Below are 24,178 nucleotides of genomic sequence, written 5' to 3'. Positions count from 1 at the left end.
AACAAATTAGACCTAATCAAAATTAAAAGCTTTCACACCTCAAAAGAAACCATAAACAAAGCAGAAACATAATCTAAGGAATAGAAAAAATATTTGTAAATGATGCAACCAAAAAGGAGTTAACATCTAAAATACACAAATATCTCATATATATATAACTCAAAGAAATAAACTCCATAAAAAATGGGCAGAAGACCTAAATAGACATTTCTTCAAAGAAGAAATACAGATGGACAACAGGCACATGAAAAAAAGCACATTGCTAAGTATCAGAGAAATGCGAATCAAAACCACAATGAGGTATCACCTCACGCTGGTGACAACGGCTATCATCAAAAAGTCTACAAATGATAAATGCTGGAGAGGGTGTGGAGAAAAGGAAACCATAGTATGCTGTTGTTGGGAATGTAAATTGGTATAGCCACTATGGAGAACAGTATGGAGTTTCCTTAAAAAAATTAAAAATAGAGGTACCATATCATCCAGCAGTTTCATTCTTGGGTATATACCTGGAAAAGATGAAAACTCTAATTTGAAAAGATATATGCACCCCAATGTTTATAGTAGCACTACTGACAATAGTCAAGACATAGAAACAACTCAAGTATCCATCAACAATGATTGGCTTAAGAAGTTGTGGTATACACACACACACATATACAGAATGGAATACTGCTCTGCCACAAAAAAGAAATATTGTTATTTGCAGTAACATGGATGGACCTATAGAGTATTACAGTTAGTGATACATGTCAAACAAAGGCAAATATTTGATTTCACACTTTATATGTGGAATCCAGAAAATGCAAATGAATCTATATACAAAACAGAAATAGACTCACACATAAACTTATGATTACTAAAGGGGAAAGAGGGAGGAGGAATAAATTGGTAGTATGGGAATGACAGATAAAAACCATTATACATAAAATAGATAAGCAACAAGAATTTACTGTATAACATAGGGACCTGTATTTAACATCCTGTTAACCTATAACGGAAAATAATCCAGAAAAAATGTAAATGAATCACTTTGCTGTACACCTGAAACTAATACAATACTGTAAATCAACTATGCTTCAATAAAAAATCTTTTAAAGTATATTCAGTGTGAATTGAATAGGAATAATCAAAAGAAATGCAGTAGTAAAATGAGAACTAGATCTAGTTAGAACACTTGAAATCTTAGTGGATCCATTCATAGCATTTTTTTTTTGACATTCTCCACCTGCAATGTTTCATATTCTCTTAAAAGCATTTGTCAAGTCAACAGTAAGAGGAAAGGGTATGTTAATAGGCTTTAATTTAGTCAATGGTTTAAAATGAAATGAACTTAGAAGTTCTTGTTCTGTTGACATATTTTCAGAGATCTGAGGAGTGCATAGGCTGAAACTGGGGCATGGAACCAGAGGACAAGCATTCAGAGACCAAAACTGGAAATTACCATGACTTTGGGACAAGATATTCATTAATTGGAAGGAAAATACTTGTAAGTAATTGAAGGTGAGGAAGAAGAATATTATTCACAACGAGGCTCTGAGACATATCATCAAAGCTGAAATTTTTTTTTCTACACGTGAACAAAGCTGTATGTATCCACTGGGAAAATCTTTATGGAAAAAATTCTCTACTTCTCAGCCCAACCTTGACTCTTGAATGATACACCACGTGTTGCACTGAAAAATTGGATTTTTTTAATTGCATATTCCTGATGTGGTTTTCTCAGCTAAGTGTTCTACTCCAAAATCATGCCTATATCATACACACTAGGGAATATGGCAATGTTTTCTGTTTCAATTGTTAAATGTAAAAAATAAAAACAGAATTATAATAGAAGAAAATTTAAGTGAATATGTCTATCTATATTGCACAATCTAGAAAACTCCAAGCATGCGTTGAGAAAAAAAAGGAAGGACTACCAGTTCTGGCCATGATATAAGAAGTTATGAGAAACTGTCATTTTCATACTAACCATGAAACAAGCTGGATAATACATAAAATTTTGGCTTGTCTTAAACCCATCAGAGCAGTGCTGTCTAATATAACTTTCTGTGATAATGAAAATGTTCTATATTTGCACTGTCCAATACAGCAGTCTTTAGCCACACATAGCTATTTAGCACTAGAAATGTGGCCAGTAGAACCGGGGAATTTCAGTTTTACTGAATTTTAATTAAGTTTAAATATACATAGTCAAAAGTGGCTAGTACCTGCACTTTTAGCACAGCATCAGAGAGATGAGAACACAAAGAAAGCTAAACACACTAAATTACAGATAGTGTAGAGCCCTTCACAATAAAGAAGAAAACCATGGCTGCTTTCATCATTGGCAGAATATCAGAAGCACAGGGAATTCTCTGGAAATGGAAGTAAGTAGAAACCAAATGAATTCTTAACATATTTTATCAGTCATAAATGGGCTGAAATGACAGATTTAAATCCTAAAGAGTTGTGGAGTAGTCTTCACACAGCCATCAATACCCTCTTCATCCTCTATCCTAGTCTTCACAAGACTTGAATCATGGGTTAGTGTGTCATGTCTGGGCAGGAGTCCTGCCAGACATTTCCCATGGCATAGCCAGTGTCTTCCCTGAATGCAATGCAGACATTTGAAGGCTAGGGCTAAGCAGAAGAGAGAAATACTCTAGGCCTTGGTCAAATGCACTGCTGTGATGTTCCAAGGCTAAGGGCAGGGCAATAGTGTCAAAGGAGATCTCTCAAGATTCAGAAGTACAAGAACAAGACCAAAGAACAAAATAAATCCCTAATAAACCCCCAAACTGGTAGCCAGCCCATAAAGTGATAGAGATCTCTGCAATATTTCTAGTCTTTATGTTATAATCCTTGCATAAGACCTTCAAACTATTTAAAGATAGCTATGAACTGATTCTAACTAAAGATGCAACAAATCTTGGGCCAACTTCAAATAGATTTGATTGACTCAGCTGCCCCCCACTGATACAAGTGGTCCAAAAAAAGAAGAGGCATGCCGTTGCTTGATCTTGAAATATATATTATTCACTTCAGTCTCTACTGTTCTTTCACACACAGTATCTGGAAGGGAAAATATGGAACGCAAGATACAAAAAAAAAAGCAAGAAATTCATGGCCGAGAAAGAAAATACTTCAGATAGTCAATAGAAGCAAAATCAGAAAAGATGCAGATACTGAAAATTCCAAAGTAGTCTATTCCCCAAGCTCAAATCCTGGTGTCAAACAATGAACCTGGCCTTGAAGCACTATTTCATATGGGGTAAATCATAGGTATAGACTTTCAGCCACGTATAGCTGTATCTTGATGAGAACCTACTAGGCTCAATGTTTCAATCTGACTTGCTTTCCACGTTTTGTTTTATTTTTTGCGTTAGCTGCATGAAAAATGCACTAAAATGCACATTTTTAGTGGAATATATTAATTTTTTCCATTTTTATTTTATAATTTCGGTTTATGATATGGACAGATGGGCCCAAACAATAAACATATGATACAACCTGAGCTACTGACCCTATTGATATTATTTAGCAATTATTTGTATAACATAACTGTTGTATTGAGGGTGTACTGCATAAAAAATTATTAATGCAAATCTTTAATGATGCATAGGATAATTTTATTCCTGCATATCTGAAAATTTATAATGCTTCGTGTGTCTTAAACAATATATGAGGAAGTGTAATGTCACAGGACACTGCTTTCATATATCCTGTTTATCCACAAAGGGAATTTCACATTCTCCAGTGCAATATATTGATTATTGTCTATTTATTACCCGAGTTAGTCAATGTCCTCCCTCTTCACTTATGTTTCTATATTTCTGGCTCAGTGAAAGAAGGTGAAACTTTCCTCAACTATTTTCTCCTGTGTATTTTTCTTTTCAGAACCCCCATGTGTCTTTGGCGTTGGCAGAATATTTATTAAAATCCCTAAATTCATGGCATCTGAATGATACATGTATCCTGTGTTGCTATGATTACTCCATTTGAAGGTGCACTAGAATATTCAGGCTCAGTGAGCCAGCTCTCACCTTAATATGAAAATCCACATTAGATAAATGCCTGATTTATATGATTTATAATTTAAGCAGTCTCCATTTTGAGGTGGTTAATGGGAATTTAAGGCAATAAAAGTAATTAAAATGCATTAGAAACATCAAAATTTTATTTATTATTAACTGACCAAGACTTTGAATCACTTTTTTTGCCTAATCTTTCATCAAAACTGAGGTTAAGAAAATGTAAGTAATTAAACCTGAGAAATTTATACTTAGTTTGTTGAACTTTCACTGCGTGCATTAATCAGCTAATTTATACCAAAAGAGAAGCTTCTGTTGATGTGTGTATGTATCTATCTATACATATACATATAGCTATCTCTCTCTATATATACAGATATATACATATATACACATATATATGTATGCATGTGTATATGTGTGTGTGTGTGTGTGTGTGTGTGTGTATGTATTTTACCCTTCACAGAGTAAACCATAAAATCAAACTATTTATACCAAACTATTATTACAAAGTAAATATCACCATTTGCCCACATTTCTCCAATGACACTTGGCTACTATAGGACCACACACTTTTTTTTTTTTTTTTAAGGAATGAAATATCTTTTGTGGAGCAATCAAACTTAACATTTTTGTGCATCTAATCACTTTAATTTCAAAATTATCGCACTGCCAATAGAGGTAAAATGCAATCTAACATGTCAGTCTCAGTCCTACTTACAGTAAATTCTTTGCACGAATTGCTCTGCTTTTGTCAGTATAATCCAACTGCCAATTTTGCTCATCCTCCTGTTTTCTAACTTGCTAGCAGAAAAAAGAACACTCCAGCTGCTTCAGCACATTTTGTGTTTTGTGGGTTTTGCGAATGTATATTCCCGCGTTTAATGCTATAGCTGTGATGTTCTATCCTCCCCCACATAGCCATATATTTCTAAACAATCTGTGAAGAAGCAGCTCTGAAAATAAAATCAACAGGAATAAAATAGAAGTGGTTGTGATCTACAGCACTTACTAGTGTCCACCCCCATGGAGATTAACACCACCACATGCCTAGACCAAAAAAAGTCCTCACGTTTCATTTTTTCTATTTTCATTTGTTAATAAACCCCTTCACATTATCAATTTAAAAGGAGAAAAATAAAGCATAGAAACATTAATAATTTGCAATGTTTTTACCTCATATTTTAACATTCTGATATATATATAGTAAAGTCGAGTCAGGGGAAAATATCCTTATATCTAAAATATGTAAATAATATGCTTTTCAAAATTGCTTTTCCAATTTATTCATTCAATAAATATTTTGAATACTGATTTGTACTAAGCAAATAAAGGTGTGCTTTATGATCTCAGAGTTTTATTGAGTTAACAAAGAAGTAATAAGTAATGTCAATATGTGTATTCTGTTCTTTACGAAGGCTATTTGTAAAACTGAGTGGTAAGTAAGAACCTAGTAATTACTCCCTAGAGTTGTGGTCAAGATCTAAAGATACTTTTTCAGATGAGCAAGAAATTGACTGGATCTTGAGAGAGAAACAGGTATTCACTTGTATGTATATATTATTATGTATAAATTCTTGTCAGGCTGGGTTTGATCTTGTCCCATCGGCATGTCCCATGGGCATGTCCCACGGTATGTCCCACAGGAACTTGGGTCTCTCCTGCACAAGTAGTCATCTACCACATGGCATAACTCCGCTAATAGTATTTTTTGCTTTATAGATACCACTGAAATAGATGAAATATGATGCCATTAAAGAAAACATATATTATTCTATAGGAGTTATTCAATTATCAAGAATAATCTCTATTTTTGCATATATACAAGTACTGATATTTCTATAGGAATTATATAATCAAACCAAGTTCTTACAGACATACCTAGAGCTTCAGGAAATTTAGATCTTTAAGTGATCTGTGTACCTATGTTATTTGCTGGAAAGACTGAGTAGATTCCAGGCATAAACTTTTGGAGATAACCAAGAAATTTAAGAAGACAATAATAAAGTAGGGACCAATGCTGTGAGTGTCAAGGAGAAAATGGAATTTGAACCAGATGAAAAGTTATGAAGAATTGGGGAAAAAAAAAAGAATTTGGATTGGCAGAAGAAATGGGGATGGAATTCCAGAAATCAAATTTATGAAAAAACTCAAAGGTAAGGAAGGTGGACAATGAAGACATTATTTTGACTAGATAAGAGGGAGAAAATAGGGGAAAAAATCACACTTGAGGACAGGTCTTCAGTTTACTTTCTGAAATTCAGGGTTATATACTGATATTATCAGCCAAAGTCCTGAAACAAGAAATAAAATATTCCTACCACTTTACTAACCTCATTATTCCAGCATACTCCCACTAAGGCCTACCATCCATTATAAGGACTTTTGTGGTACAAACTCAAAGCAATTTTGTGGTACAATAAAGGATGCTGATCTCAGGCTCCTAGGCAAAAATAAGCATCTTTTGCTCTGCTCACTACCACCAAAGCATTGTTGCCTAAATTGTAAGCACTATGATCAACTCTTTCCTGCCAATTAATTGTTCACTGAATTGATTTATAAGATATATCACTTTCTCCTGCCTTTTTTTTTTTTTAAAAACAGTACAGCTATTGCATTTATTCTTTTATTTCCACAATCTAATGCCTTCAAAAAAAGTAGGTATTCAATACACATTTGTGAATGAAAATAAAATTTCACTATTTCTCCTGCCTTTCTTAATGTAACCCTTAAAAACCTCCTATACCCTAATTGCTGGTGCATGTGACAAAGTTATTTTTAACTTGTAAATTTAATAAAATTCACAGAGCAACACCCCAATGCTTATTAGTAAAATGGGTTAATGGAAGTCTTGAGTTTTGTTTTTCATCTTTGTCTTTTCTTAAGATTAGAAGAAAATGCAAATCATAGATGAGATGAACCAGAGAAGGTAATAGAAAATCTGATTTTCTGGGATTCTAAACACTGAGATTTTTAAGTATAGAAAATTTGAACTAGAATTATATGCTTGGGAGGGTTCATCTAGTGCTTTATAATTACTGTAAATTTTATCTCCACAAATAGCCTATACATTCCATGACAATGGGGATTATATGCAGTGCCAGGTATATCATAGCACCACAATAGCTACTGTTGAGAGAATGCATGGATAGACACTATTTGGCAGGAAGTTCTAAACATACAGAAGGGTTGATAAGTATGAATTTATGACATGCAATGAGAAGAATACAAAAAGAGTATCTTCATAAGAGTCTCTGAACAACTTTTCCATAAGTAACTTTAGATATTAGCAGGGAAATAGCAAATTCTATTGCATAATTAAAATAATAACTAACCAGCTGGAATCTCTTTGAGATTCAGATCCCTTTTCTCACAATGACCTTTTCATAAGCCAGCGTAAGCAACTGAGAATCCTGACAACAAAACATTCTGACCTAATTATGCACCATTTGCAGCTGTTTCAAAGTGGTATCACACTAAACCCAGTCAACAAAGCTTAAGGAAAATATAACCTATATGAGAAACTGGGCTATCTAACAATGTTGTGTTCCCTGTAGATGTGTAAAGTCTGTGCTATTTTATAAATATGATCTAAGATTCTAGATTCTTTTGAAATCAGGAACCTTTGCAGACAGCACTAGGCCATCACAGTCTCATTAACTTTCACAATGTTCATTCGGTCTTCCAACCAGAAGTTGTTGACAGTCCTTCTCTCTCAAATCTCTCATCAATTCATGCTTATGTGGCCTCAGCAGAGCTAGTAATTTGCATGCCAAGTTGCCAAAATGCAGCTGTTACCATTTTCATGACTATACGTAATTATCTCAAAATATATGTTCTTCCAGTGAGACAGAATAAACTACAGGGGAGAAAATGGCCACTTGTCCCCTGCTCCTGCCCCCATATAATAAATCACCTTCACCTGCCTCCCTTCCCCTTGTACCTTTAATCCATTTTCTGTGTAACATTCTTTTGCAATAAAAATGCCTAATTTCCTCTTAAACTTATTTATACCATTTGCCTTAATTGCCTTATGTTCCTCCTTATTTCTTATATTTATTACCCATTGAGCAAAACCTAACTGAATTCATTCTGAATGAACTAAAATATGCACAAGAATAAAATGTTGCCATGCCCTATTTCATTCCATTGAATATGCTTAATCACAATGAATACACGATTCTTCCTCTTTGTCTAATAAGAAAATTAAATGCTAGGTGGTTTACAAAGCTCTTAAGTCTATTCAGTTGACCATCTTGTAAAAAAAAAAAGTAACTCTTTAAATGTTCTGTGATTCAGTTTTCTTCCTGAATTTCTACGATGCAGTTTTCTCCTTGGAACATGGTAAATTTCAGTAATTATATTTTTGTATGTGACTTGCAAAAAACATGCATCAATTCCACATTCACGTTTCAGAAGGACAAAACCTTTGCTCTGTCTGATAGGTAGCTATTTACGCTGATCTCAGGATACAGTAGTGAACTGTCTACCATCTCTCAACGGGAGAATTACTGTTCCACAAAGCAAAGGGATACTTTTTTAACAAAATATAAAAAAAAATTACTAAGAATTTTATTTTGTTACAATTATTTTATTAAATATGGAGATTTTTTTCCCTCAATTTTCAAAGATTTTTAATTCAGTGAACTGTAAGGCAACACATTAAAATGCAGGAAAAAATTATTTTTGGTTTGTCCTGTGCATCATTTCCACTGGTTAATATGCTAAGGGTTAATGTTCTTCCATTGTAAAATTAGGAAGTAGAGCATTTTGTAGTCACAACATTACTGGGGACATCTGGCAGGACATGTTAATAATAGAGTGGGAGTTTTGACATGGTAGATTGTCAGCACTATTTTTTTTTCATAGATCTGGAAATGATCAAGAACTTTTGCAAATCAGATACAATGAATGGCCATCATAATAATGTAAATCAAGCACTGAGCCAATTAGTTGTTCTCAGGAAGAAGCGACTCAAGAGGGTAAAAAAATTCAACATGAAGACTAGGGATTCATGCTCTTACAGAAATGAACACATGAAGTTGAATGCGCATGCAGAATGTCCCAATTTAGTACAATGTCACAAATCTCATCTCCACAAATTCTCTATCCAGTTAGTCTCTGTTTTATACAAATAATGACTATGAAAGTATAATGAGCTTTCTGTTAAGATTCACAACTAATTTTTGGTCTGAACAATTGGGTTACTTCAGTTACCACTTCCAGGATGATACTCTGTTTCTACGTATGGGAGCAGTAGATCAAGGGAATAAAATGGGGCTTCCTGCATCAATATATAATTTATCATTCTAATATTAAATTTGATTTCTTTATTTGACTTACTTAAATCTGCCTGTGTTCTTTCATTATTTAAACTATGAAGGCATAATAATTCAAAGGACAATGCTCCATCATATTTGTTCTACTGAAGCTATAGAAATTCAACCACGTAGTCCTTGTCCAATGTATGTACACTGCTGCAAATAATCCGGTTTATACACAAGGTTTTCGTCCTTTCAAGTATTTAGTCATGTCAGGAATAAAATGTGATTTTATGATTATATTGTCCTGACAGGTTCAAATAATAGGTGGAGATTTTACTTAAAGTATTTGCAGAGGCTAGGTATTGTAGAGTTCCTTTCAGTTTATCACATAAACATCAAATGTACTTATTACTAAGAATAATTATGTGACAAAGATGATCTAGACTTAAAAACAACTAAATTCATCTTAATTATATTTTTTCCTTTCCTTCCTCATCTATTCCAATTTTTCTTTGTCAAGTATTTTAAGTGTCTGACAAAACAAATATTTTTTTAAATTTAACTTTTAAGAAAACTATGAATATCAAATTTCCAGTATGAAGATAGTTCTGGAAAGATGCAAGATTACAACTATTCAAGCTGGGATGCTGGGCAGATACCAGAAAATAAGAATTATGGTCCATTATATTCCACTAGTCCATGTGTATCTTCTCAGAAGTAACACTGACATTTGAAGTAATTAATTAATTCTTTGAAACTCTTAGGCTCCCTTTAATAATACAATGGTCTATACAAAGAGATCTCAGCGGACCTGAAAGAGTTTGTTACTTCCAAGGACCTGCCTTGCTTCTAATGATTAATTTATACACTAGGGAAATTTAGTTAATAATTAAATTGGTCGTTTTTGTCTATAGCCAAAGATACATCTATCTTTGAAAGATAGATGGGTGGCAGGAATTGTTTAAAATGTTCCTAATTATTTCATTATCATTTTGAAATTCCTCTGTTAAAGACAATAATGGCTATTAAAATATAAAAGAATAGTGAAAAATCTTTTGTTTTTGTGCCTAATTATATTTTGCTCATGCAAAAAATATCTTTATAATGCAGAAGATACTTTTCCTCTGTTCCTTGTAATAACAGAAGAATGTTTACCACAGAATCTTGCGTGACTCCAACACTTGCAATGTAAAATTATCTGCTCCACTACCACCTCTCCAAAACTGGGTTTTAAATTCCCAATTTAAGGAATCAATTAAGTAGACGATCTAATCAAAATCAATATAGTTTTTGGTAATTACTTGTGTGATGCACATAAAATTACCAGGTATTAAGTTATCTGATAATAAAACTGTTTTGTATTAGCACAATTATACCATTTGTGAGTGTTGCCAAGAATCAATTGGCGCCAAAAATCTTAATTACACAAGAAGATGAATAGTAAATCTATTTTTTTTCTACTTATACTTCTAACTATAGCATTGATTTGGCTCTATTGATATATTTTTCCTTTTTCCCTCTACTGTTTATACTTTGAGGTTGAATCAAATTGCTAACTTTGTTTCCAAACCATAGAACGGTCTCGCAGCAACATAGCTGAAGGAGGAGTTTCTTTACATACTACAAGTATTCTTGGACCTGGCATTCTCCTTGAGAGGTGACCAGGCCTAATCTAATCTATTGATTCTAATAAGATCATATTGAACACATTCTGGAAAAGTGAAGCAATGCTCTTTTGATAACTCTTCCATATACTTAACTCAACTGGAGGAATGATTCCTTACATTAAATACTTACGGTAAATCCAAATCATTGATGATGCAACTAATGCCAGATTCCCTAATATATCTTTAAACTAAAAAATAGACATTTCATAAAATTCTTACCATTCATCCTCTTAGTTAAGATTTAGTTGTCTGTTTCTCTAAGTAAAATATGTGTTACTTTGAGTAAAATCAGAAGGATGTAACTCCCCACCTTTCCTCCTTATGTTCCTCCCTTCCTGCTTTCTTTATTTACCTCCATGGTTCTTTTCTCTGTATATGAAAGTACACGAAATAATAAAAACCACCAATAAAAGTAAGCAGGTCGATAAATACAAACAAATGTTAACCATACAAAATGATAACTATAATATCTTCAAATGTTTAAAATGCATGTTTAAAATAATGCAAAGTCAGAAGCAAGTAAGTGGAAATAAAGTTTGAATGTTCCAGTGAGATCATCGAATGGTCACGGTAATATATACTATTTTTACATGAGAAAGTCAAAGAATACTTATTTTCTTAGGATAACCAAGAAAACCAACCAAGGGAAACCCACACACAATTTTGATAATAAAAAACTAATTTAAACTAAATAAAATAAATATAATTAAAATTTTAAAATCAAAACTCTAAAACAGGCCAGTCGTGAAGGAGTAACTGGTACCAGATGCATCCCTTCTTGATATTAAAGAAAAACAAAAAAGCAAAACTAGAAAACTGTACAAAATAAAATACAACAATGATTTTCAGACCTAAGACAATGAACCAGTGCAGGGCTCCATGTCCTGAGAGATGGGAAACAAGAAACCTGCCCTACAATCACTCCAGCTTCCTTCCTTCAGGCATTTTGGGGACATAACACAGATTGGGAAAAACCAAGTAGAGAAAGATGGGCTCACTGAGATGAGGAGACAGAAGCCAGTGTTCAGGGAGAACAAAATAGCTGGAATTTGGGGGCAGAACACTGGCATAAAGGAAGCCATGTAGAGATACTTTGAGCACAATGAAGGCTTGAGATTTCAGCAAGTTTACGTGTTTACATGCAAGTTTACATGTCCATCTACCAGGATTTCATGGATAAACTAGGAGACCTGAGACTTTGAAATTTGCAGGTCAGAGACAAAGGACAAAGAAAGAAAGAAAGAAAGGAAAAAAAGTTTATTTGTCATAGAAAATTGCCTTTCTGAAGTGTGTGGGCCAGAAGGAATTAAACAAAATAAAGCTGAAATAAAATTTACTTATTTTTAATTCTTAATGGTTCTAACAAATTATTGATTATCTAACACAAAAACAGTAGAACTTAATTTTTTGTTTAGAACATAGAGCTAATGATATTATTTAAAGGTAGACTGTGATTCCTCTGATTCAGAATTAGGGAAGAGGGTGAGGGACAGAGGAGTCTTGGCCCTGTAGGACCTTGTGCCTATAAACAGACAGTCATCAGTCAAAAAAAAAAAATGAAATACGTATATTTTAAACCCTATGCCAACCATTAAAGCATTTAAAAGAGAGGTATAAGTAAGTCAATAGTAGAGATAAAATGAAATTATAAAATGTGCTCAAACTAAAATGAGGCAGAAATAGAGGAAAAGAATAAAAAACAAATTTATAATAGAGGGAAGAACTGGCAAGTTGAAATAGTTAATCCAGTAATATTTAGAATCACATTAAATCTGAGAAATCTAAACACACCAACTAAAAGATAGAAATAGATTAGGTGAAGAAGATCTAAATATATGCTGTTTACAAGAAACACACTTTAAATGTAAATATTATGTAAACTTTCATATATATATGTCAATATACCAGCACATTAAAAGTAAAAGGATTGAGAAAGATATGTAAGAACTATATAAAAGAAAGATACAGGAGCTATTTAATATCAGAAATCTAGATTTCATAATAAGGATGTTGTCAGGGTAAATATCTTTAAAATACACGAAGCAAAAACTGATAGATCTGAAATAAGACATGGACAAATTTGTAGTTGTAGTAAGGCACATTAACACTTATCACTGTAATGACAGAATAAACAGGCAGAAGATCATTAATGATCTAGAGGATCTATTCAACACTATCAACCTACCTAACCCACTTAGAGATTTATAAAATATTCCACCTAACAATAGCATAATGTAATTTCTTTACAGATATGCATAGAATACTCACAATTATAGACTATATTCTGGGCCATAAACACACTGTATCAAATTTAAAAGAATAGAAATCATACAAAGTAATAGAATTCAAATAGAAATTAATTAATCTAGGATAACCAAGTGGGAAAACACAACCTTAATAAAAAAAATAATTTAAGCTGAATAAACTGAATTCAATACAAATTTTAAAATCAAAATTATGTATATTTATATATATATGTGTGTGTGTGTGTATATATATATATAGTATTGATTTATATAGAGAGAGTAAACATATAATTTGAAATTAAACAACAACATATAAATAACTGTGTCTGGGCTACCCGTGACAGCTCCCCCAACCCAGGTTTGGTGGTTTGGTAGGTGGACTCGTAGAAACCAGTATACAGATTTATTCAGGGTTATGATTTATTACCATGAAATGATACCAGGTAAAATCAGAAAAGGGAAAACGCGCATGGTATGAAGTCCAGATAAACTAGGAACGAGCGTCCAAGACTGAGCTCTCAGTGAAGTCACACAACGTATCCCTAGTTTTTTTAGCATCAAATTCTGGTATGTTTTAAATGCTGTGTACCAGAGAAACTCATTTAGAGTCTCAGGGCCCGAAGTTTTTATTGGGAGGCTGGACACATAAGTCCACTCTGTCTAGCACATACATTCCAGATTCCCAAAAGGAAAGCAGCTGCTTAGCATAAACCACAGCACTTATATGAACAGATTAGGAACAAAGAGCCACTCCTCATCAGTTAAGTGGTAGGAACCCAGTCAAAACCTAAGTTCCGAGACACCAGCCAAGTCTATCCTTGCCAGCCAGCCTGCTCTGCTTACTCCCAGGCCTGCTATGTTAACTCTCTTCTACAACATAACCCATAGGTCAAAGAAGCTTCAGGAAATTTAAAAAATATTTCTAGCTGAATAAAAATGAAAATGCAACATACCAAAATTTGTAACACACAGCTAAAGCAATACTTACAGAAAAATTAATAGAAATAAATACATATATTAGTAAAGAATATCTAAAAACAGTGACCTAAGCTTTACTTTAAATCACTAAAGAAAAGAGAATTAATTAAATCCAAAGCAAGAAGAAGGGAGAAAATTATAAAAATCAAGTCAAAAATCAACAATACATAAAATCAAGGGAACTATGGACTGGTTCTTTGAAAAGCAAATATAACTGATCAATTTCCAGCCTGTCTGCCTGAACAAGCATAAACGAGAAATAAGAGAAAGTGCCAATCACCAATTTCTGGAATAAAAGAAGAAATATCACCACTGATTCCCCAGATATTAAAAAGATGGTAAGAGGAGGCCCCTCTACATTCACAAATTTGAAATTTTAGATAAAATGGACTAATTCCTTGAAAGACACAAACTACCAAAACTCCCTCAAAGACAAATAAAATGGACAGTCCTATCTATTAAAGATATTAAATATTCATCTTTTAAAAGCTTCCCCCAAAAGAAATTCAAATCACAGATAGTTTTACTCTCTAATTCACCAAACATTTAATGAAGAAATAATACTGCTTCTACACAGTATTTCCTAGAATAAAAAAGATAACAGACTGCTTCCCAATTCATTTTTTCTTGGCCTAACATTACTCTAATACCAAAACAAGACAAAGACATTGCTAAAAGCCAATTTATAGGACAATACTATCAAGAATATAAACATGTAAGTTCTAGAAAAAAATTAAATCCAGCAATATGTCAAACAGATAACACATCACCTTCAAATGTAGTTTATTTCCATAATGGAAGGCTTATTAAACATTTGGTTATTAATGTAATTCACCACACTAACAGATAAAAGAAGGAAAAAAATATGTTCCTCTTAATGGATGAAGAAAAAGTATTTGACAAAAATCAACATCCATTTGTGATAAGAACAATAAACAATTTAGGAATAAAAAGGAGCCTCTTTAAAAAGCACAAAGCATAACTAGAAAAACAAAAACAAAGCGATTAACATCACATTTAACAGTAAAAGATTTTCCCTGAAGATTGAGAACAAGGTAAAGCTATCCTCTCAGATCACTCCTGTGTGACTCAAATAGAAGCACTAGATAGGGCAATAAAACATGTAAAAAAAAATAGTGGACATAACAGAAAAACAATAACTGTCTAACAACAAAACCCCAAGGAAGTTACAAAAAAGATAGTTTTTTTTTTTTTATTTTCATTCTCAGGGATATTAGTCTGTAACTCCGTAACTACTCTATGTGTTCACTGGATTGCAAATAAATCAATGTACTATAGATAAAAAGAGCCCAATTCATCACTATAAGAAAAGTAACATAAAAAGAATGTGGGAAGGCTAGAATAGAGCTATAAGTATGAACTCCAAGTTTTTAAACTAGACATACAGGTATATACATTTGCATGTTTATGTGTATATATACATATATAACATGTATATGTGTGTTTATGTGTACACACACCCACATACATATATGCTTTGTCAGCTGAGAAGGTCTAAAAGCAATGACAGTTCCGTAGCAAAGATTACACTTAGCACCTTGATGTTGGTTTATATATGTAAATTTTTCACCAGAAGAAAGCAGGGATCCTTAAAAAATTTGTTAATTCCAGTGCTGAGAGAGGAAGATAAAAGAGAAAGTAAAGAAGTACCCAAAAGTGTTGATACAAGCATGTTCAAATTGCGAAGGAGCCAAATGAAAAAACTCCTCGTGGCCAGAGCTGAAAAAGCTCTGGCCAAAAAATAAAATTATATAGATATAGATACTATTAGATTTAAACCATGCAAAAAAAAAAATGTCCTTGTGTCCAGCCTGACATAAATAATTTTAAATTTTAATAAATAAGGAATAAAGGATAGTCCTTCCTTACAGAAGAAACTCATTTTAAAAATGTGTGAAGAATGATGGTGTCTTAACTTGAGGCACCATAGTAAGTTACCATTCATTGGGAAGCTTAAATCACAGACAATAATTTTCTCACAGTGCTGGAGGCTGGAAGTCTAAGATCAGGGTGCCAGTACGGTCAGGTTATAGACAGTCCCCTTTCTGGCTTGCAGATGGCTGCCTTCTCACTGTGTCCTCACATTAACAGAGAGAGAAAGAAAACAATCTCTCTAGTGTCTCTTTTTATAAGGGCACCAATCCCATAATGTGCAGCTCTCTTTCATGATCTCAGCTAAACCTAATTGCCTCCCAAAGGCCCCATCTCCAAATACCATCACATTGAGGGTTAGAGCTTTAGCATATGAATTTGGAAGGAGACAAAATTCAGTCCTTTGCAGACAAAAGTAAAAATGGCCATGAGACCACCATAGTAACAAATGTTGCAGGTTCTACAAAAGGAGACTAAAATTAGTCAAACTTGTAGAGAAACAGGATGTTTACATAGTCCCAAAGTATCTCCCAGAATATATACAGGGGAAAATAGCCCCTTTTATAGTAGAGAAATATGCTAGACATGAATTTAACCAAGTGATCAAGGTTAGCATGCTCAGTAATAAGGCACAGGGTCATCCTGCATACCCTAACGTGATACCCTTGTGAAGGGTACATGACTTTGGTTGTATTCTTGTCAAAAATGAATAATCTCAATCTCATCTGGAAGAAGTTGGAAAAACTCAAATTAAGGCACATTCTACAAAATAATGTACAGAACTATTCAATAATGCAAAGGCCATGATTAACAAAGGAAGACTGAAGAGCTATCCCACACTGGAGAAGACAAAGGAGGCACTACAACTAAACGCAACATAGAATCCTGGGTTGGATCTAAAACAGAAGTACAGTAGTTAAAAAACAAACTCCAAATAAAATCTTTAGTTAATAAAATTGTAACAATATTAATTCCTTGTTTTGGTAACTATCCTCTGATTACATAAGATGTCAATAGTAAAGGTCAGTTAAAGGATATACTAGATATTTTTGTACCATGTTTTCAAAATTTCTGTAACCCTAATTTTTCTTTTCAAAATGAAAATTTAAAGATAAATGTAGCATATATAACAAGCAAATGACAATTATGTGAAAGTTGGAATTACTATATTAATAACACATAAAATAGATTTAAAGGCAAGAAATGTTACTACAGATAAACAGGAGTATATCGGTGATAAAGGATAAAAATACATTAAAAAGACATAATTACAAATGATTAATTTTCCAATAATAGCTCCTTTAAATATTTAGGAACATAGACAAAACCGAAGAAAATAAACAAAAGAAATAGGTAAAGCCACTATTATAATTGGATATGTTAACACGCCTTTCTCAGTTACTGATAGAATAGGTACACAAAATTCAGTAGTAATATAGAAAACTTGAACAACCATATCAAGCAAAAGTACCTAATTGGTATTCACAATTAACTTTACCCAATGACAAAAGAATATAAATTCTTAAGTGTACATGGAAAAATCATCAAAGTGGACCAGACCAATTCTCAATAAATTGAAAACATTTTAATTCATATAGATTATGTTCTATGATTACAATATAATGTAATTATATCAGAAATTAATAATGGAAAGATAGCTGGGATATCACCAACTATTTGAAAACCTCTCTCTCTTACTCTTCTCTCACACACACCCCAATAACCCACAAGTCAAAAAAAGATTTTATAAAATAATTTAGAAAATATTTTGAATGGAATGGGTATAAAAGCAAAATATACAAGTTTACTGAATTCTGCTAATACAGTGCTTTATAGGAAATTTATAGCTTAAATGCTTATATTAGAAACTATTAAAGATATCAAATTAGTGAAATAAGTTGTTCATCTTAAGATGGGCAAAAGACCTGAACAAGCAGTTCTCCAAGGACGACATACAAATGATCAATAGGCACATGAAAAAATGCTCAATATCACTAATTATCAGAGAAATGCAAATCAAAACTACAATGAGGTATCACCTCACACCAGTCAGAATGGCCATCATTCAAAAATCCACAAATGATAAATGCTGGAGAGGCTGTGGAGAAAGGGGAACCCTCCTACACTGCTGGTGGGAATGCAGTTTGGTGCAGCCACTGTAGAAAACAGTATGGAGATTCCTCAAAAGACTAGGAATAGACTTACCATATGACCCAGGAATCCTGCTCCTGGGCTTATATCCAGAAGGAACCCTACTTCAGGATGACACCTGCACCCCAATGTTCATAGCAGCACTATTTACAATAGCCAAGACATGGAAACAGCCTAAATGTCCATCAACAAGTGACTGGATAAAAAAGAAGTGGTATATTTATACAATGGAATACTACTCAGCCATAAAAACCGAGAACATAATGCCATTTGCAGCAACATGGATGCTCCTGGAGAATGTCGTTCTAAGTGAAGTAAGCCAGAAAGAGAAAGAAAAATACCATACGAGATCGCTCATATGTGGAATCTAAAAAACAAAAACAAAAACAAAAACATAAATACAAAACAGAAACAGACTCACAGACATAGAATACAAACTTGTGGTTGCCAAGGGGGTGGAGGGTGGGAAGGGATAGATGGGATTTCAAAATTGTAGAATAGATAAACAAGATTATACTGTATAGCACAGGGGAATATACACAAGATCTTATGGTAGCTCACAGAGAAAAAAATGTGACAATGAATATATATATGTTCATGTATAACTGAAAAATTGTGCTCTGCACTGGAATTTGACACAACATTGTAAAATGATTATAAATCAATAGAAAATGTTAAGAAATATAGAGTGATAGGAAGATATATAGAAAGCTCTCTTGTCAATAAATTATTGGAAACAGAAAAAAAAAGAAATTAAAAAAAAGAATGGAATACAAACATTAGATAAAATCAAAGGAAAATGAAAAACTGATGCTTTGAAAGATCAATAAAACAGATAGACCTATAATTATCTCTATATTAAGAAATAAGAATAAACAAAATAGCCAATATCAAAATGGGGGCATCACTAAAGATCTGAGGAAAGAAATTGTTTTAAGAAAATATTCTGGACAGTTTTATGTTTACAAATTTGACTAGTTAAATGAAATGGACAAATGCTTTGAGTGACTCAAATTCTTAAACTGACCCAAGAAGAGACTGAAAATTTAAGTATCTCTACATCTATTATAGAATAAGTCAATTTTGTTATCAAACTCTTCCCCAGAGGAGAACTCCAAGCTTGGAAAACTCACCATTTTAAGAATTTTATCAAACTATTAATGATAAAATAATAGAAATCTCACAAAAGCTCAGAACAGTAGAAGAGGAGAAGCTTTTACAAATCATTTTATGAAGCTAGCATTATCCTGATATGACAGTGAGATGTTATAAGAAACAAAAAATCTTAACAAATTATTTTCAAATCAAATTCAACAATGTAAAGGTGATCATCCATCCTGACCAAGTAGTTCTCCTGAAAAATGCAAAGTTGAACATTATAAAGCAGACCACTGTAATCCACTATATTAACAGAAAAAAGTAGAAAATATTATAATCACCTTAATAAATGAGAAAGTATTTGACAAACTTCAGAAATAATACAAATTAAAAGTTGCAGCAAACTTGGAAAGGAATAAAACTTCACCAAGGGGCATGTAAGAAAGCCCTACAACTAAGATACTTAATAATTAAATGTTGAGAGTTTTTTCTCTAAAAGAAAAAACAGGACTAGAACTTCTTTTATTCAACATTGGACTGGAGGGCCTATCTAGTGCACTAATGTTAGAAAAAATAATACTGTTTTAAAAACTAACTGGAAAGCAAAAAAATGAAATTTAGACCATTCTAACAAATTCAAAACATGATTATAACTGATAAATATATTTAGCAAGGTTCAGAATAAGATTAGTAAAGAAATTAATTTTACTTCTATATATTCACAGCCAACTATTGAAAAGTAAAATTTTTAAAAAATCATATAATTTACAGTCATGTAAAAATTAAAATACTTAGTAATACATTTAACAAAATATGTGTAAGATAAGTTCATTTAAAACTGAAAAACATCACTGAAGACCTGAAAAACAGAGATTTATTATACTTATGGATTGGCACGTATGATATTTTGAAAATATTGATTTACCCTAAACTGATAGATGTAAATCAACCCCAATCAAAATTTCAAAGAATTTTTGAAGAACCTAATTCTCAAGTGTGTATGAAAGAATATAATTACATGAACTGATTTTGAGGTTTACTATATAAAGCTATAAAGTGTGTGCTGGTGTGGGGTGAGCTTAGATACCTGAATTAAATGAGCAGTATAGAGAATACACAATTAGACAAACAGATGTGATCAATTGATTTTTTTTTAAATCAAACTTCCAATATATTTCTAGCAGAAATAACTAAATACCCATAAAGGGTTGGGGTTGGAAAAAGGTAGTGAAGATCAAAAGTTTCATCACACAATTTAAAAAAATCAACCTCAAATTTATCATGCCTTGATACTGAAAAGCAAGAATAATAAGAATTCTAGAAGAAAATATAGGAGGAAATCTTTATGGCCATTAAGTTAGGCAAAGATAACTTAAGACGATACAAAACACAAAGCATAAAAGAAAAATATGGATAAACTGGGCTTTATCAAAATTAGAATGTTCGGCTCTTCAAAATATACCATTAAGAAAATAAAAATGAAAATACAAGCCATAGGCTGTCAAAGAAAATTTATATAAATATATACACGTGGTTACATACCTGTATACATACACAAACACATATATGTAAGAAGAACATGAAAGTAAAAAAGTCTTTGGCATTGTCATTTAACTGATCACAGAATAAAATTTGTCCATATCAAAAACACCAGGACTCAAAACACCTCTTATTCCATATTAGGACTCACACATCCCAGGATTAGAGAATTATTCTTCATCTAAAATTGATGGTTTATCCATTTAATCACTATCCATCTTATTTACTGTAACATTCATTCATTACTTATTAATATGGAACTCTAGATTTCTAAGGCTTACAGATAAAAACAAAATATGTGTAAAGAAAGACTAAATTTTTTTCAGGGCCAATATAATTTAACTAACTTTTTAAGAGATGACTTTGAATCATTTTTTCTTAACATCAAGAAGACATTTCTGATAATCTGAATTTAATATTTATAGTTATGATTGTCACAGCTTGTGATTTTTTTTAAGAAAAACTATCATAGTCCTATTTAAAAGGTATATGATGCCGTAAAAATTATGGTTAGTCAACCAGGAAAATAGCACATAATGCAGAAACTGAATTTGGTAATTCAGAGAAATTTTACTAATAGACTAATTTATGAAGCAGTGAACTATGAAACTGCACAGGATAAGTAGTTCGTGGCAGACATTTCCTGCTAAGTAGCTGACGTTAACAAACGCAAACTCTGACAACTTTATGTGAAAACATAAATGGCATCATTTTCAAATTTGAAGAACAGGTGCAAGTAGTAAGCAATATAAGAGAAAGGAGGAAGGAAAATGCTCTTGAAACTTCGGACGTTATTTTAAGTACAAAGAAGGAAATTAATAGGATAGGATTGTTAAAGCAGGCAAATAGCTAGATATGAGTAGAGAAAGAGGGGCACAAGGCCAAATGGTAGAAAACCATTGTTTAAAACGGGGGGTCCTTGGACAGACCAAGAAAAACAGGAACCTCTGGACTAACAAGAAACCATACATTCTGGGTTGACAAGTGTCCTGGAGGCAGGCAAAGAATCTCCACCATCTGAACATAGCATTTTGTTCATTATAGACCCACCTCAATGCAACCTTTCACTCGTTATGACCTCCATCTGAATGTAACCTTTTGTTCATTATGACCTCATCCAGTTCCCCAATCAAGACTAAATAAGAATCAAAAATCCTCCCTCCACCGACCCCAGGAAGGTGGAGCTGGCATGAAGATCAGGAAGGACGACCTCCAATCTCTCCCTGCCAATGAACATTCTGCCCATTCATTTTTACACCCGTGTAACCAGCTTGCCAAAGAAACTTGGGGCAGCTACCCACCTGATAGCTCTTATTCATCAGCCTTTACCCTAAAATCTCAGCACAGACTACTGAGATTAACACAGTGGGTGATGTGATAGATTATTGTTCAGCTAACATTTACTACCTACTCCCTTCTCCCTTACTGCAATTCACGTCACTCTCCCTAACACTGGGAACGGCCACGGGAAATGTTTGACAGATGGAAAGTGAGCAAACATGACATGAGAGAGGTACTAAATGCTTCCCTGATTGGCATCTCTCTTGCCTTTATGCCCTCCCTCTGCCATGAAAAGAGTATGCCATGTTTCCAAATTGAGACACGGGTGGAGGTGACCTGAAATCAACCTGCAGCCTGAAGCAAAGCCACCCAGGTAATCCAAAACTCCTTGAGAGAGAAAAAAAGTGCTTTTCCTTACAAGCTTTTGAGGTTCAGGTTTTGTTATTATTGTTACTCAGCATTGCTATACTAAAATCTTACTAAAGCATACGATATCACGTAAGTTATCAGTCAGTCCACTGTTGTCAAAATGAAAACATCAGTATCCACCACCCCAAAACTTAGCAACTCAAGTATCACTTACACTTAAGAACCCACGGGTCTGCTGGAGCAGTTCAGCTGATCCCGACTGGGCCTGTCTGGGTGAGGCAGCCCCAGCTGGCAGCCGCTGAGTGGGGCTTTCTGTCACTGCAGGTCTGTGCACTGGCTAGGGCGGAACTCAAATGATGGGACAGCATTTACCCAGGGGATGGAGGTAACAATCAACTTATTCTAGAAATTACTGGGTAGAGTAAAGGTAACATTTTTCTCTCCACATTTGTAATAAATGTCAGGTCTTCAAAACCTGTTAAAAGAGATCTAGCAATATTTGCCACTCTTAGTAACATAACTTTCTACAGTTTCATGAGCTGATCTTCTCATGTTGTTGGCAGACATACAAGAGGACAAGGAGACACACATGAGGTGTCTTAAGGCCTGGGCTTAGAATTGCCACATGCCATTGGCCAAAACAGGTCCAATGTCCAAGCTGAATTTCTATCAATCAAGCCCATGAAGAGGTCATAAAAAGTGTGTAAGCACAGGGGGAGCAGACAACTTGGGCCAATTATTCAATTTCCCATTATATATGCCTCATTAGTATTTTATTACAAAACATGTGTGAGATCTCACTCAATCTCGGGGAATGAGACTTAGAATCTTCATTTAACATCTTCCACCCTGATATAATTCTAATATAGAAAATACTAAAAAATGATGTCTCCTCTTTGTTAGCCTATGACATCTACAACTTTATTTTTTTCTACTTTCTTGCTTGCCGCTTTCAATGAAGACTGTCACTCCTCACTGTCTGTCAGTCCACTTTTCTCAGTGTCATTTTAAGACTGCAAATCTTGGTGCCAGTAGTGTCATATCTTAATATTCCTAAAACTGCCAATGTAATCCTGTGCTCTCTGGAGGACTCTGTGCAAACATATTTAACAGCACATTAAAAGTTCTAAACAGTTTCTTGAAAAAATATAATAAAATTTTAATGAAAGGTATTTTATCATTTGGTGTTTACACAAAATTGTGTTCATATGCCTTACCCAGAACTAAATTTTAGAAACATAGGTAGAGATGTTTGCTCTTCTATACAGTATATTTATTTCTAGTTTTCCTTATGATGTCTAGAGATGGAATCTCCACAACCTTACAGTTAACAGATTAACTGAGCATTTGAAAATAATTAATGACAGATATTCGGATTTTAGTTTAATCTCACATTCTTTTAGTTGATACTATGTACACACCTTAAAAAACTGATCTTCAAACCCCTGATAGAAATGCTTCAGACATAATATTTAACCAAATACACTCTTGGTATTTTCTTTAGGACCAGCAATTTAAATCTTAATTAAGACTTCCTCTCGAGTAGTTTGATGCAATGTTTCAAATGATATGGGACTCTCTAGAAAGTGTAAAGAAGTAAAGTCAATTATCTACATATTTTCTATATTGCATACTTTCATAGCTCAATCTCATAATAATCTAGTAATCTGAAATTGATA

General features: G+C 33.2%; 1 protein-coding gene across 39 annotated transcripts in view; it reads right to left on the bottom strand.

Moving 5' to 3' along the window:
* LOC106730093 (endogenous retrovirus group PABLB member 1 Env polyprotein-like) overlaps window positions 1–24,178 on the bottom strand; it is a 637,472-nt gene that overhangs the window by 221,823 nt on the left and 391,471 nt on the right. For 2 of the 39 annotated variants that reach the window (XM_032478210.1, XM_032478286.1), the window contains one exon: window positions 18,554–18,579. The exons of the other annotated variants lie outside the window; for them this stretch is intronic. In XM_032478210.1, the coding sequence (XP_032334101.1) occupies window positions 18,554–18,579 (26 nt within the window). The remainder of the gene's footprint in view (window positions 1–18,553; window positions 18,580–24,178) is intronic. 39 annotated transcript variants of the gene reach the window in all.

Source organism: Camelus ferus, chromosome 1, assembly GCF_009834535.1.
Source record: "Camelus ferus isolate YT-003-E chromosome 1, BCGSAC_Cfer_1.0, whole genome shotgun sequence".
Lineage (NCBI taxonomy): Eukaryota > Metazoa > Chordata > Mammalia > Artiodactyla > Camelidae > Camelus > Camelus ferus.
The sequence above is the reverse complement of the archived record's forward strand: the minus strand, read 5'-3'. Positions and strand labels throughout refer to the sequence as shown.